The 13570-nt window shown below is 44.1% G+C and overlaps 1 protein-coding gene across 1 annotated transcript in view; it reads right to left on the reverse strand.

The window, feature by feature from the left end:
• Positions 1–13570, reverse strand: part of PLEKHA6 (pleckstrin homology domain containing A6) — an 86446-nt gene that overhangs the window by 55484 nt on the left and 17392 nt on the right. The window contains exons 2-5 of the mRNA XM_044673655.1: positions 7574–7654; positions 4983–5097; positions 3154–3258; positions 2389–2461 (exon numbers count right to left, since the gene is read on the reverse strand). Coding sequence (XP_044529590.1) covers positions 2389–2461; positions 3154–3258; positions 4983–5084 — 280 coding nt within the window. The 5' untranslated portion in view covers positions 5085–5097; positions 7574–7654. The remainder of the gene's footprint in view (positions 1–2388; positions 2462–3153; positions 3259–4982; positions 5098–7573; positions 7655–13570) is intronic.

Raw genomic sequence — 13570 nt, forward strand, 5'->3', positions numbered from 1 at the left:
GGGGGGGGGGGGGGGGGGAAGGGATAGCTGGAATGGGGGCGAGGGTGTCACTGGGTACAGAGTTTGTTTGCCAAGGTTAAAGATTTACTGGGCAGCTCCCCGGAGAATCCAGGAAAAACAGAAAGACAGGTGTCAGGCATCCCTGAGGCCAGGGAATTCGGTGCAGAGAGCCTTTGCTCTGGGATTGTCACAAGTCTATGCCTTATTCCTCTAAATTTCATATTCCAGAGGCTACAATTCCTTCATTTTGTTCCCTTCTTTGGAGGGAAGTATATAATGAAAGCAAAAAACAACCCAGTCAATGCTGCAGAGAAACACGTGGCCAAACCAGAGTGATCTGGGAAAGGGTGACTTTGGTCACTTGGGAACGGTGGTAGGGTTCGAGCCAAGTTCTTTAACAAGCTCACTGCCCAAGGTCATTGGACACAGATCCCGTGTAATGCTGGGCCTCTCAAGGGTCTGGACCATTACTGAAAAATAAATTACACCTTCTAAAATAAGACAATGCATCTTATGTGATTTAATACAAATTTATATGTAATATACTTTAATTTTTATGATATACGGAATAGCATCATACATTTTTGTGAATGTGTTTTGTTTTGGAATGACCACTTCCTAAGCAAAATATCCAAAAAGTCTACTGAAATGTCACTGGTAGTTGATGTAGGATCTGATGGAAGGCAGGACTTTAGAGGTAATTAATACACTTTTCATTTTCCCTAACTGTCCAGCCAGTGGTATGTATTTATTCTAGTTTAGGAAAAAGGGTCAGAGGTTCATGGATCCCAGGAAAGAATTACTTCCTATACTAAACGTATATTTGTCCTCCCATTTCTCCCCATCTCCACTCTCCCTTGTCATTTCCCACTTGTAAATTTAAAATATGAACATTTGCCAAGATTGTAATAGTATAATTATCTAAATACCTTCATATTTGGGGACACAATATCCCTGCTTTAAAAGAAACTAAAAATTAAAACAAATTATAACTACTAGCATAGAGAGTAATTTCCCTCTGAGATAAGCTCCCAACCACAATGGAAATAGCCTGGAGCTGAAAGGTAGTAGAGTGGATAGAGCCCCAGGTTTGGAGTTGGGAGGACCTCTGTTCAAATTTGACCTCATGCTTCCTGGGTATGTGATCCTGGGCAACTCATTTAACCCCAATTGCCTACCAGTGTTGGTGAACCTTTTAGAGAGCATATGTTCAAACTGTACCTTCAAGCTGCCTGTGAGCCCCCTGTATTACCCCAGAGTGGAGGGAGGAAGGGTTCGCATTGGGCTGCTGGGCAGAAGGGCATGTGAAAATTGTCCCCAGGTACAGTGGAGAGGGGGAACAGATCAGCCTCCTCCGGCACGCTGGGGCATATGTGCCATACCTTCACCAACACAGGCCTAGCCCTTACCACTCTTCTGCATTAGTACCAATTCTAAAACAGAAGGTAAGGCTTAAAAAAAAAAACCCCAAAACAATATAGATATCTTGTATATGCATAGTAATTTACATAAGGTATTCCTCATTAGAATGGGAGCCCCTAGAAGGCAGACATTAGTTTTTGGTTCTCTTCTGCCTTTCTTTGCATCTTTGCATGTAGTTGGCACAGAGCCTGGCACATGCTGTTATTTCTTTCACTCATCTCCAACTCTTCATGATCCCATTTAGGGTTTTCATGGCGAAGAAACAGGAAACAAAGATACAGCTTCTTCAGCTCATTTGACAGATGAGAAAACTGAGGCTAACAGAGGTGAAGTGATTTGCCCAGGTTACCCAAATTGTATATTCTGATTTGCTTACCAGTGTAGGAGTTATATGTGTCCCCCTCCACTCCCACCCCAAATGTAAGCTCCCAGAGGACAAGAATTGCTTTATTTGGGGTTTTATCTCCATAGCACTGGCATAGGACCTTGCCCATCTCAAATAAATGCCAGCTGACTTAAGTTGAATAGTTGCTGTGTGAAGTTTTGACAATTAACAACCCAGTCCCCAGAGCTGGTGAGATGCTGTGCTTTCTCTGGAAGGAAGGAGACAGGCGGGCAGGACCTTCTGGGATTCTACACCTCATTGTAAAAGCCACTGGCTATGGAACCTTCCAACGGATTCAGTTCATTTCCCTTCTTTGTTCTTTGACCCCTTCTCCCTTCCCTCACCTCCCCTGATCCAGTCAATAAGCAGTTTATTAAGTTCATTTATTATTGACTTTCCCTACTATGCATAAGGCCCTGCGCTAATGAGGACTGAACCAGACTGTGTGTGCCTACACGCTGGCACTCAGCGAAGCTCTGCTGGGCTCACAAGGTGGGGCTGGGCAGAGAAAGTGTGGGAGGCCAGCGGGAGGCTGTCCCTTCTCTGGGGGTGGGGATGGTGGGGAAGGGAGACAAGCTCACCTTTGTAATAGAAGAGGCATCGATCCACCAGGACAAACCAGCGTTTATTCCATTGTTTCACCCCAGAGCTGGCCTGAAAGGCACATGGAGAAACAGACAGCTGTCAGCAGGGTATGGGGAGAAAACACGGAGGAAGGGGATACGGACGAGTCCTGGATTCTAATCTTGTTCGGACACTAACGTGCTGTGAGACCTTTGGGGGGAATCACTGAACCTCTCAGGGCCGCAGAAAACAAGAAACCGTATTTCTCAGGTAACTCAGAGGATAGAGGAGAAAGCAGATAGCTCAGTCCGTCAATCAAGAAACACCTACTATGTGCCAAGCGCTGGCATACAAAGAAAGGCTCTCAAGGAGCTCATAGTCCAAGAGGGGACATAACAGGAAAACGAGGGAAAAGCAAATTGCATACATTCCCAACAGAGAGAAAGCACTGGAATTAGCAAAGGGGATCATCTAGTAGAGGGTGACTTATCTACTTTAGGTGAGACTGGAAAGAAACTAGGGAAGCCGGGAGGCCGAAATGAGAGGGGGAGGGAATTCCAGGCGTGGGGGACAGCCAGTGCAAACCCATGGAGACTGGAGAGAGAATGCCTTATTATTCAATGATATCATTGTCCCTGGGAGCGAACAAGAACACTTCGTGAAACCACATAGAGGGAAATGAAGATGGGACTTCGGGACAGAGCCCTGGGGGACATCCACAGTTTCTTCAGAGGTACAAGGAGGATAGAATGGCATTTCAGATAGCATGTGAGGAAAAGTACCTGTTTGAAGAGCCAACCACTTTTTGTGACTGCAGCATTGGGATTTCGCTTCATGGAATTGGAACGTTTGCCAAAAGCTATAGCTTTGCGGGAAGTACGAGGTGCCTGGGGAAGAAGAAACAGAGAAGGGGTCAATTTTGCTCCCCACATCCCCTACCAGGTCTTCCTGGATTCTATTCAAAAATATTCACTGAACTAACACACTCACACACTCACACACTCTCTCTCACACACACACACACTCACTCTCACTCTCTCTCTCTCTCTCTCTCTCTCTCTCTCTCTCTCTCTCTCTCTCTCTCTCTCTCTCTCTCCTTTCCCTTCTTCCCTTCTCTACTTATCTCCCCTCTCTTTCCTTTTCTTCCCCTCTTCCTCCCCCATCTCTCTCCTTTGGACTTTGGACAAATTACTTAGTGCCTTTCCTTAAAGCCCAGGAACGTTCTCTGTCGTGTACTTTGGGGGCAATCTGTGCTTCAGCTTTAATTATTTTGGTTGTTGAAGTGGTAGGAACTGCCTGTACCTGTTTCATAGTTCCTTCTTAGTAGAGAAAGAAAACACCTTAGATAGCAAGTGATTTGCATAGTAATTTGGGCAGTACACTAACCTCCTCCTCACCCCACCCCCCATGCCATCAGAATGGTTTCCAATTGGTTGAACAAGCCTGGGGAACTAGCTCAATCTAGGGGGCCTTGGGAGAAGAATCCCGCCCTCCACCGCCCTCACCTTCCCCTCCAAAGAAGCCTGGGGGCACTGTGTAAGGAAAGATACCATTCTTGTCTCTGGGCCAGGAGGGAGCTGATGCTCCGGGCAGAAGGAATCCTAATGAGCCAGACTCCCAGGGAACTGAATAAGTAGCTAGACTGAATCACTAAAGAAGTTGAGGCCCACCTAGGCTGGGACCAGAGAGACTCTTTAAATTCATATTTCCAATGATCTTCTCCTGGTAGGCTATTTCTGAATTTATGGATTTTTCTTCTCTGGAAAGAGGCCCTAAAAATGTACTCTTGGCGTGTGTGGAGAGTGTGGCAGCTGGTGTAAGAAAGGAGAGAGAAAGGGCATGCTTGCCCAGAGGGCAGAGGCAAAAGAAGGGGATGGGGCACAGTAGGTAAACCCCAAGAAGTCATGAAGGACCCAGAAAGTTTCAGGAAATCTGATGTCTAAGGTGGGGATTAGAAATCGAGACAAATTTTTAAAATAGCAAAGGGGAGGATCCCAGGGGAGGAATACAAAGTTCTCTTGGAATGATTTAATGGAGGAAATACTCTTTCAGTGAAAAGAACACTGAACTTGGGAATGTCAAACGTGGAGTAACAGGACCTGTATTTGAATCCTAGGTTTGCTACTTTGTGGCCTGGATAAGTCACCTAACCTTCCTGAGCCTCATTTTCCTTATCCGTAAAATGAGAGAGTTTACTAGATGAACTTTAAAGTTCCATCCAGTTCTGGATACTCTGACTCTTTAAGATACTGGGATCCCTGGAAAGCTCACTGTAGTACAAAGCCTTGGACTGAAAACTTTGTGGGGCCTCAGTTTTATCACCCTTAAAATGGAGGTAAGAATACTTGTGAGGTTAGTATGAGGGTTAAAGGAACTAATAGAAAGAAGTGCTTAGAACATTTGTTTTCTTTTAAAACTACATAAAATCCAGAACTTTTAAGAATTGGGAACACTGCAAGAAGCTCTCAGGTAAGGGAGGTAGGAGAGAAGGTCATCTGGATTCTTTTGATGGTTCAGGGCTGTGGTTAATTGTCTCATTAGACTGACTAGTTTCCTATGCTTAACTATGGTCTCCCCAGACTTTGGGATTCTCTTGGGGTGGAAAACTTACCCTGACATTGGGCCGCTCCGAGGGAACCTCAGACACCATGTTGTTGTTGACTGTGTCACTGGAGGTGGTTGTCGAGCGCTTTCCACCAGTTTTACTGGACATGTCCGAGGCAGATCTGAGCCCCAAGTCAGACAGGAAAAGAAGAGGGAAATGTGTTATTATGATTAAGAAGCAACTGTTTTTCCAACTTCCTCCTTTTCATAGTTCCTTATCCTATAATTCCTGACTCTTTAGCCAGCATCAGTAGAAAATTAGTACTTTCAATCTCCTCCAACTTCTTTGCAGGGGTAGGGGATTATGGGTATAGAATATCTTACATAAAATCCCTCCAAATTGTATGTGTTAGCTAGTTTTGCCAAACTATCTTTTCCTCTTTTTTTAAACACATTAGCCTCAGTTACAGGGCATTATACTCAGGGAGTGAGAGGGGATGTTGGAAAATATAGGTGAATAAAAAAACAAAAGATATCAACACAATATTATCTTTTAAAAAATAAAAGTAATACCTGTCAGATCTATGGGAAAATAAAGATTTAAAACCAAGCAAGAGATAGAGAATATTACAAAATGTAAAATGAATAATTTTGATTACATTCAATTTAAAAGGTTTTGAACTAACAAAATCGATGCAACCAAAATTAGAAGGGAAGCAGCAAATTGGAGAAAAAATATTTATAACAAAAACTTCTGACAAAGATCTAATTACTCAAATTTATAAGGAGCTAAATCAATTGTACAAAAAAAATTTAAGCCATTCTCCAATTGATAAATGGGCAAGGGATATGAATAGACAATTTTCAGATAAAGAAATCAAAACTATCAATAAGCACATGAAAAAGTGTTCTAAATCTCTCATAATTTGAGAAATGCAAATCAAAACAACTCTGAGATACCACCTAACACTTAGCAGATTGGCCAATATGACAGCAAAGGAAAGTAATAAATGTTGGAAGGGATGTGAAAAAATTGGGACATTAATGCATTGCCCGTGGAGTTGTGAATTGATCCAATCATTCTGGAAGGCAATTTGAAACTATGCCCAAAGGACTTTAAAAGACTGCCTGCCCTTTGATCCAGCCATACCACTGCTGGGTTTGTACCCCAAAGAGACAATAAGGAAAAAGACTTGTACAAAAATATTTATATCCAAGCTCATTGTGGTGGCAAAAAAATTGGAAAATGAGCCCTTCCATTGGGGAATGACTGAACAAATTGTGGTATCTCTTGGTGATTGAATACTATTGTGCTAAAAGGAATAATGAACTGGAGGAATTCCATGTGAACTGGAACAACCTCCAGGAATTGATGTAGAGTGAAAGGAGCAGAACCAGGAGAACCTTATACACATAGACAGATACTGTGGCCCAATCAAATCTAATAGACTTCTCTACTAGCAGTAATGCAATGATCCAAGACAATTCTGAGGGACTTAAGAGAAAGAACACTATCCACATCCAGAGAAAGGTCTGTGGAAGTAGAAACACAGAAAAAAAAAAAAAAACAAACAACTGCTGGATCACATGATTCAATGGGGATATGATTGGGGATGTTGACTGTAGATGATCACCCTAGTCCAAATATGAATAATATGGAGATAGGTATTGATCAATGGCACATGTAAAACCCAGTTGAATTGCTCTTTGGCTATGAGAGGAGGGGTGGAGGAAAGGAGGGAAAGAATATGAATCATGTAACTATGGAAAAATATTCTAAATTAATTAAACTTTTTTTAAAAATTAAAAACAAAAAATAATAATAAAAAATAAAAGTAAAATCAGTGCTTCCTAGTGATAAAGGGATCACATCACTGGGGGGATGACTATTTTCCAGAATTCCATTTTCTTCTCCTTTTCTGAAAAACCAGCAGCTTCTATTGGCTCAGCCCCCAAAAGTTGCTCCAGGGCATGCAAAGAAGTTATAAAAATTCCCCATACTTTCACCTCTCTAGTCTAAAAAGTCTGAATGAATAATGAGAACTGTGTCTTTTAATTGTCTACAATTTCTATCTGATTTTCCTGTTTGGCTACTTAGTTTTGGGAGAGTCTGTCAAAAATAGGAAGGAGTAATGGGGACTCAGTTCGAATTACTAGGACAATGGAGTTCTGAAAGAGCTCCTCGTCCCCACCATACTTGAACTTAGCCTGAATTCATCAAGAAGTGATCTCTCTCTGATTACATACTGAACCCCAATGGTCCCCCAAGACCCACATCAGACTTCCCTCAAAGGGGCCCAGACTATCAGAACTAAATCCAAAGGATACATTCAAAAACATTTCACTGAACAAATATTAAATGCTTACTGTCTACTGATCTCTGAGCTGGGCACTGAGGGGGATACTATAATAAATAAGGCTTGATTCCTGCCCTTAAGGGGTTTTCAATCTAGTCAGCTAGCTTGATCTTTGGAAGCCTTGGGAAAAGTGCTAGAAGGTATCAAGCTAGTGATGTTCCCCCAATATTCCTATATTTAGGAGCACCCTAAATATCTCTCTTCCCTTCCCCCCTCTGATGCATGGATATTGGACATTAAAGGGAGAAGGTATAGATGTGACCCACAGATTAATAGGCAGCAGAAGAGAGGGCAAGCTTACTTTCTCAAGTCAAATCTTTTGTTTTCTTCTGGGATCTGGCCGGTCACTGGGTGCAGAAATGTGTTCCGTCTTTCATTGTGGCTGTAGGTATAAGAGAGACAGACACATATGAAGGTGAACGGGGTAAGAAGAAAGAGTGAATAATATCCAAGCAAATATGGAAGATGGAACACAAGATTGGTGACAGGTTGGAAGGCCAAGAGCTTCCTTTCTCAACTGAAAGGCAGTATGGCATAATGGATAGATCACTGAATCTTCTGTCAGTAAGACTTAGGTTCAAATCCTCAGATAACTTAACTTGCTTTGTGACCCTGAGCAAGTCATTTAAACTCTCTGTGCCTCAATTTCCTCACCTAAAATAAACAGGCTGGACTCAAGAGTTTCTAAAGCCCTTTCCAACTCTAAATCTATGATCCTGTGACCTCCTGATGGAGTGAGTAGGTAAGCTGGGGTCTAAGTGAGACCTTGAGCATTTCCAGCACTAGCAACCATTCCTGAATCCCCAGAAGTCGGGGAAGTTTCCTTATGTTAACACTGGCCTTTGACAGACAGCCCTGATGATGGGACTAAAACAATCATACTTGACCTCAACTTAAGAAGTATTGAGAGAGAAGGGATGGCCCAGAATTGTTTCTAAGAGCCAATTTAATCCAAAGTAAGTTTAAAGATGGAGCTGAATGTCAGGATACCAGACTTCTGTTTCCAGGGACAATCCCTGCCAACATGGTGCCTCAAGCAGGGGAGGGAAGATACTCAATATGCATTTGATGAATGAATAAAAAAAACCTTCCTATCTTGTATTCCTCCTCTACTATGCCTCAGTCTCCCCTCTTTAAATGGGGTGTGGGATCCTCTAATTCCCTTTTTAGTACTGAGCAGGGATTCATTCATATCCCAAATCCAAAGCTCATTAAAAAAAAAAATAGAAATAAAAATCTCCCTGACCAAGGACTGTTCAGTGAGGCCTGAAACTCTGGGAATTGTCAAGCTCTGAGGTGGAATGACGGCATAACAGACAGATCTAATTAAGGGATGCTGTGGATGGGGAGGCAATAGGGATGTTGGGGGAAGAAGCTGCCAGGAAGGAGACAGGAGAGGTGATTAACTAGGCACTGGGTCTTTGCAGAGACAGATGGGATGGCAACATCGCAGTTGCTATTCTGGGAGGCCCCTATCTGGGCTCCCCTGACCAAGTAAAAAATGTCACAAATGGATCTGCCTGAAAGTGAGGGACTGCTGGGTACCAGGTAAAGGTGGAGGAGAGAAAGGTAAGGGAATTCATTCAGAGAGGAGGGCTTGGACCATCCTGTATAATGCATGCCTCTGAGCATAGGTCTAGTCAGACAGGGCAGTATCCAAAGTACTCTGGAATAGGAAGACAGTCTACCTGGCTGCTCAGTGGACTCTTGGTCCCATTCCCCTCCTATTATTCCTTCCTACCTGTACCCATTTAAAGGTATCCACTGTGTTTTTTTTAACAAGCTATGGGACTGTCATCTGGAGATAAGTGAACAAAATATGGTCCATAAATGTAATGCAAAAGTACTGTGATATAAAAAAATGGCAGATAGGATGTTATAGGTAGAGGATGATGGGAAGAGATATGAGCTCATGTAAAGTGAAGTTGGCAGAACCTAGAAAACCATATACACAATAGCTACAACATGGTAATAGAAATAACAGCAATACAAAAGAAATGTGAAATTATAATGGCCAAGCTTGGTCTCAAAGAAAACAGCTGAAATAAGAGGCACCTCCTGTGCGATTCTTTACAAAGGTTGAGGACAATGGGCATGGAACACTGCAGTTAACATCAGGCATTTCCCAACATGCTAGTTTTACTGAACTATTTCTTTCCCTTTATTTTATTGCTTATTATAAGAACTAACTCTCTGAGAGAAGAAAAGGGTACATTCAGAAATGTTGGTTAAAAACAAAAACTATTAATAAAAATTATGATTTTTTAAAAGCTACGTAGCAATTAGTCCCAGAAGAGAGCATGATTGTAGGTAGGAACATAGCTGGAAAGGACCTCAGAGGTCAAGTACCAAGCAGTTCAACCCCCTCTTTTCACAGATGAGGAAACTGAGAGCTAGGTGGGTCAAGACCCAAGGTCACACAGGTAGTAAACATTAGAGACATTAAACTCGGGTCCTGCACTTCTTGTGCCAATATCTTCAGAGAAAATGATATACGCAAAAGTATCTAAGAAAAGTCTACTAACTTCGACAAGATCCCACCCATCCCATCCCAACCTCACAGACCTCAGTTTAGTCCTCAATGGGCTCTGGGTGATCTGTAATTCCTACTTCAATTCACCTATTTTTAAGGAGCCAAAGATAGCTCAACTCAAAGATATAAAAGTGAGTAAGTAGAAAAGAGGGTGTTGATATACATCAAAGAATTTAGAAGAAATATAAGAATTCACTGAGGGGACAACATAACCAGGCTGGCCTCACTGGTCTAGAGACCTGATCAGTAAGGAAATCTAATTGACTTCCCAGGCCAAACTGGGGAACTTGCCAACCAGAAGGCCAGACCTAGTCAACATCTACTGACAAGAAAACTGGGTATAGTCTGGTGATTCATAATTGATTTTAGGGGTCCCCCATTCCTTGAGCCCTCCATTTCTGTATCCAGCCAGAGGTCTTTTCCAAACTCTATCAACACAGGGTGCCTATAGTCTAAGCATCTTTCAGGAATCCTTTGTCTCAAGAACCACCCCCATGAACAACTTCCTTGTTTCCCCTCCCCTAAAAAAGGGAGTTCATGAATAGTAGCAGCTCTCTGGAAGCCAAGCCCTCTGTCATTTGCAGCACAAAGGAGCACCTCGGAGTCAGTTTCCTTTCTCCCCAAATTATCCCCCAGCCCCCGCTGTTCTGCATATTCCCTGTAGGAACACACACACATACACACATCCATCTTTTCTGAACATTTCAGGGAAGGACCATTCTCTTCCTCCCCCTGACTTTCCCACCCTCCAACTTTCCCAAGTAATGTCCTCTCACTTGTCCCGGCTACACCAATTCTAGATGAAGTTTCTCCTTCACAAGCACTGCAATGCAGCAACCATTGACCTAACTGCTGTTCTCTTCCCGGCTTTATCCCATAAAGGCTCCCCCCACCCCCCTTTTCTAGGGCCCAAATGGCCTGAGTCAGCCCAGCCTCCTTCAGCTTTCATCCGCTGCTCCCGCTCGCCCCCACAGAAAGTACAGGGAGGGGGATAGAGCAAGCCCTACCTGACTCTCCGATCAGCCCGAAACTTCAGCATCTTCCTGGACAGCTCCGTACCCCAGCCGGCAATGTTAGTTTCACTGGCCCCCTGAGCCTACCATCCCTCCGGGAGGTAAGTCCTCTGCTCACTCTCCCCCGTCCACAATCGCATCCCAGGACCTCGGGAGGACCACATGGATCCTGCTGACTGTGCCCCACCTTCCCAGCTCCCACCTCTCGTTGGGGAGCAGGGTGGGCTGCTTGGCCTGGGTGGAGAAGAGGGGGGCCCAAGGGTGTTCTACTGGGCCTGCTGCTTTCTCAGCATTCTGCTCGAATGCCCGAAGGTTCTTAGAGTCATGCAGGAGACACACCAAGAGAAAAGAGGATATAACCATCCCAGTTCACGTCCCCAAGGAGAAAACGCTGAAGTAGACACACACACACACACACACACACACGCACACGCACATAGAGCAGGTGTACAACTTCCAGGCGACTGGACCTCGATGAGCTAATGCCACTGAGAGAGGCAGGAGGGCGGCGGGGATAGAGGCTGCATTCCAGCCTGCATGGCAGAGACTCCTGCCAGCTCTGTAACTGCAGGAAAAAGTCACCCTCTCCACCTCTTCTACCTTGGCCAGGACCGTGGTGCCCCATTAGACAGAAAAAAACAAGTGCGCTTCTCTGCTGTCTGGGAGGATCCTGGAGCCACGGGGTTTGTTAAAGGAGCTCCGGGTTCATTCGCTGCCGCCGCTGCCGCTGCCGCCGCTGCTGTAGTTGCCTGTACCCGCCCTGGGAGATGGGATTGATTGAATAGTCTGCCCCCCACCGCCTTCTCCCTTCTCCGGCCCAGCCCGTCTATGACAACAGGGGCTTAATGAATGAAGACGTAGCTGTAATCATCTCCTCCATAGCACGCTCCCTTTGGAAACTACACCAGGTTGCTCTTCCCAGGAGTTGATGATTACAGAACTAATGAGAGGCCGCACCACTAGGCTGACGGCCCGGGAATAGGGATGGCGGGTGGAGGTGCGGAGTTGGCGGAGCTGACGGTAAATGGAGGTGAAGCTTCCTCCCGGAGCTCCTGGGGGGAAGAGAGGGGGTGACCTAATGCTTTTTCTTGAAAATCCTCCCAGATGGAAGTTGTCCATTTCTGTCCGGGACTGAAACCCACATAGAAGCCAGCAAGTTCACTCAAAGTCGTTTATTCCCTGAAATTCTCAGTAGTCTGAGCATGGTTCTCTCTCCACTGCATCTCCCAGGTCCTTGGGACCAGATGCCTGAATCTCCTCTCTTCCCCTGCCTCCAGGAAGGGCTGAGCCCAGCTCTACCCAACTAACAAGAATCTCCCTGGTTCTTCAGGATCAGGTATGGGACTCCTATAATAATGCCAGCAAGTTCTTCCTGGTACCAAATTTAAATCCATCTTCACTCCCCCTCAGTCCCCCCTGCTCCTCTGGGGGTGATGGACAACAATAGCTCCTGCTAGATCTTTTTTCTACAACACCAGCATTCTGTTGACATCCCAGGCAGTTGTCAGGTAAAGTCTGTGATGTCATTACAGACACCAAGGGGGAGTCGATAAGGCTGTTCTTTGAAGATGGAACCAGGTCAGAGAACTTCACAATCCGGCAATAAACGGAAAGCAAAAGCCTGAATTCTCCTTTTGCCATAGGATGAGGTAGCCTGGTCTGATTTCTACAGAGCTCAGCCTTTAAATTTAGCATTTAAATAGCCAAGTTGGATCACTTCACAGAGCTCATGGATTCATTCAGCTGTTGGGGGGGGGGGGTTGCCTTTGATAACTCCTCTCTTGAGATGAAATGGTATTATATATGTGTTTTATGTGAGGTGTTGACCCTAACCCTAGTTTCTGCCCGACTCCTTCTGGTTGTCCCAGAAGTTTTTGCCAAATACAGGGTCCTTAACTCAGAAGTTTCTGGGTTGGGTTTATCGAACACTATGCTACTGTGTTTGACTGTTTCTATGTACAGAAATTCATAATTAAGCATAATAATAGGTATCATTTACATAGGACCTATCATGTGCCAGGTACTGTGCTGAGGGCTTTTCAAATATCTCATTCGTGGGGCAGTTTGGTGACCCAGAGGATAGTCAGGCCTAGAGATGGGAGGTCCTGGCTTCAAATATGACTATAGATAATTCCTAGCCATGTGACCCTGGGCAAGTCACATAAGCCCAGTTATCTAGCCCTTAAAGCTTTTTTGCCTTGGAATCAAAACCTATTCTTGATTCTAAGACACAAGGTAAAGATTTTTAAAAAACAAAACTAAATATAACAAATATCTCAATTGATCCTAAAAACAACCCTGTGAAAAGGCTGCATTTGAACTCAGCTCTTCCTTACTCTAATCCCAACACCCTATCCACTATGCCACTTAGTATATACAACCCTTAAAAAAGAAACAAAGAATGAGGTTGGAACTCAAACAGGAGGAGTGGATGGGAGGGAATGACAGTTCTAACATAGCCTCAGTTTACCATTTTTAAATGGACACACAGTCCCTCAGTAAGTTTCTGTCATATACTATCTGTGTGACATTGAGCAAGTACTTAAATTTCCTGGTTCTCAGTTTCCACCTCCATAAAATGAGGGATTTGAGCTTCAGAGGTCCTAACTAGATTTTTGATCCCATGACAGTTATTTTGTTTTTGCTCTGAGGCCCTCTAATGTTCTTCTTTCACCAAATGCTTGAGAGAGAAGGGAACAGAGTGAGGAAACTCCACTGACTGGTACGAGCACCATTATTCCCCTTAAGAATC

The sequence above is a fragment of the Gracilinanus agilis genome, chromosome 4 (genome assembly GCF_016433145.1).
Source record: "Gracilinanus agilis isolate LMUSP501 chromosome 4, AgileGrace, whole genome shotgun sequence".
Taxonomy (NCBI): domain Eukaryota; kingdom Metazoa; phylum Chordata; class Mammalia; order Didelphimorphia; family Didelphidae; genus Gracilinanus; species Gracilinanus agilis.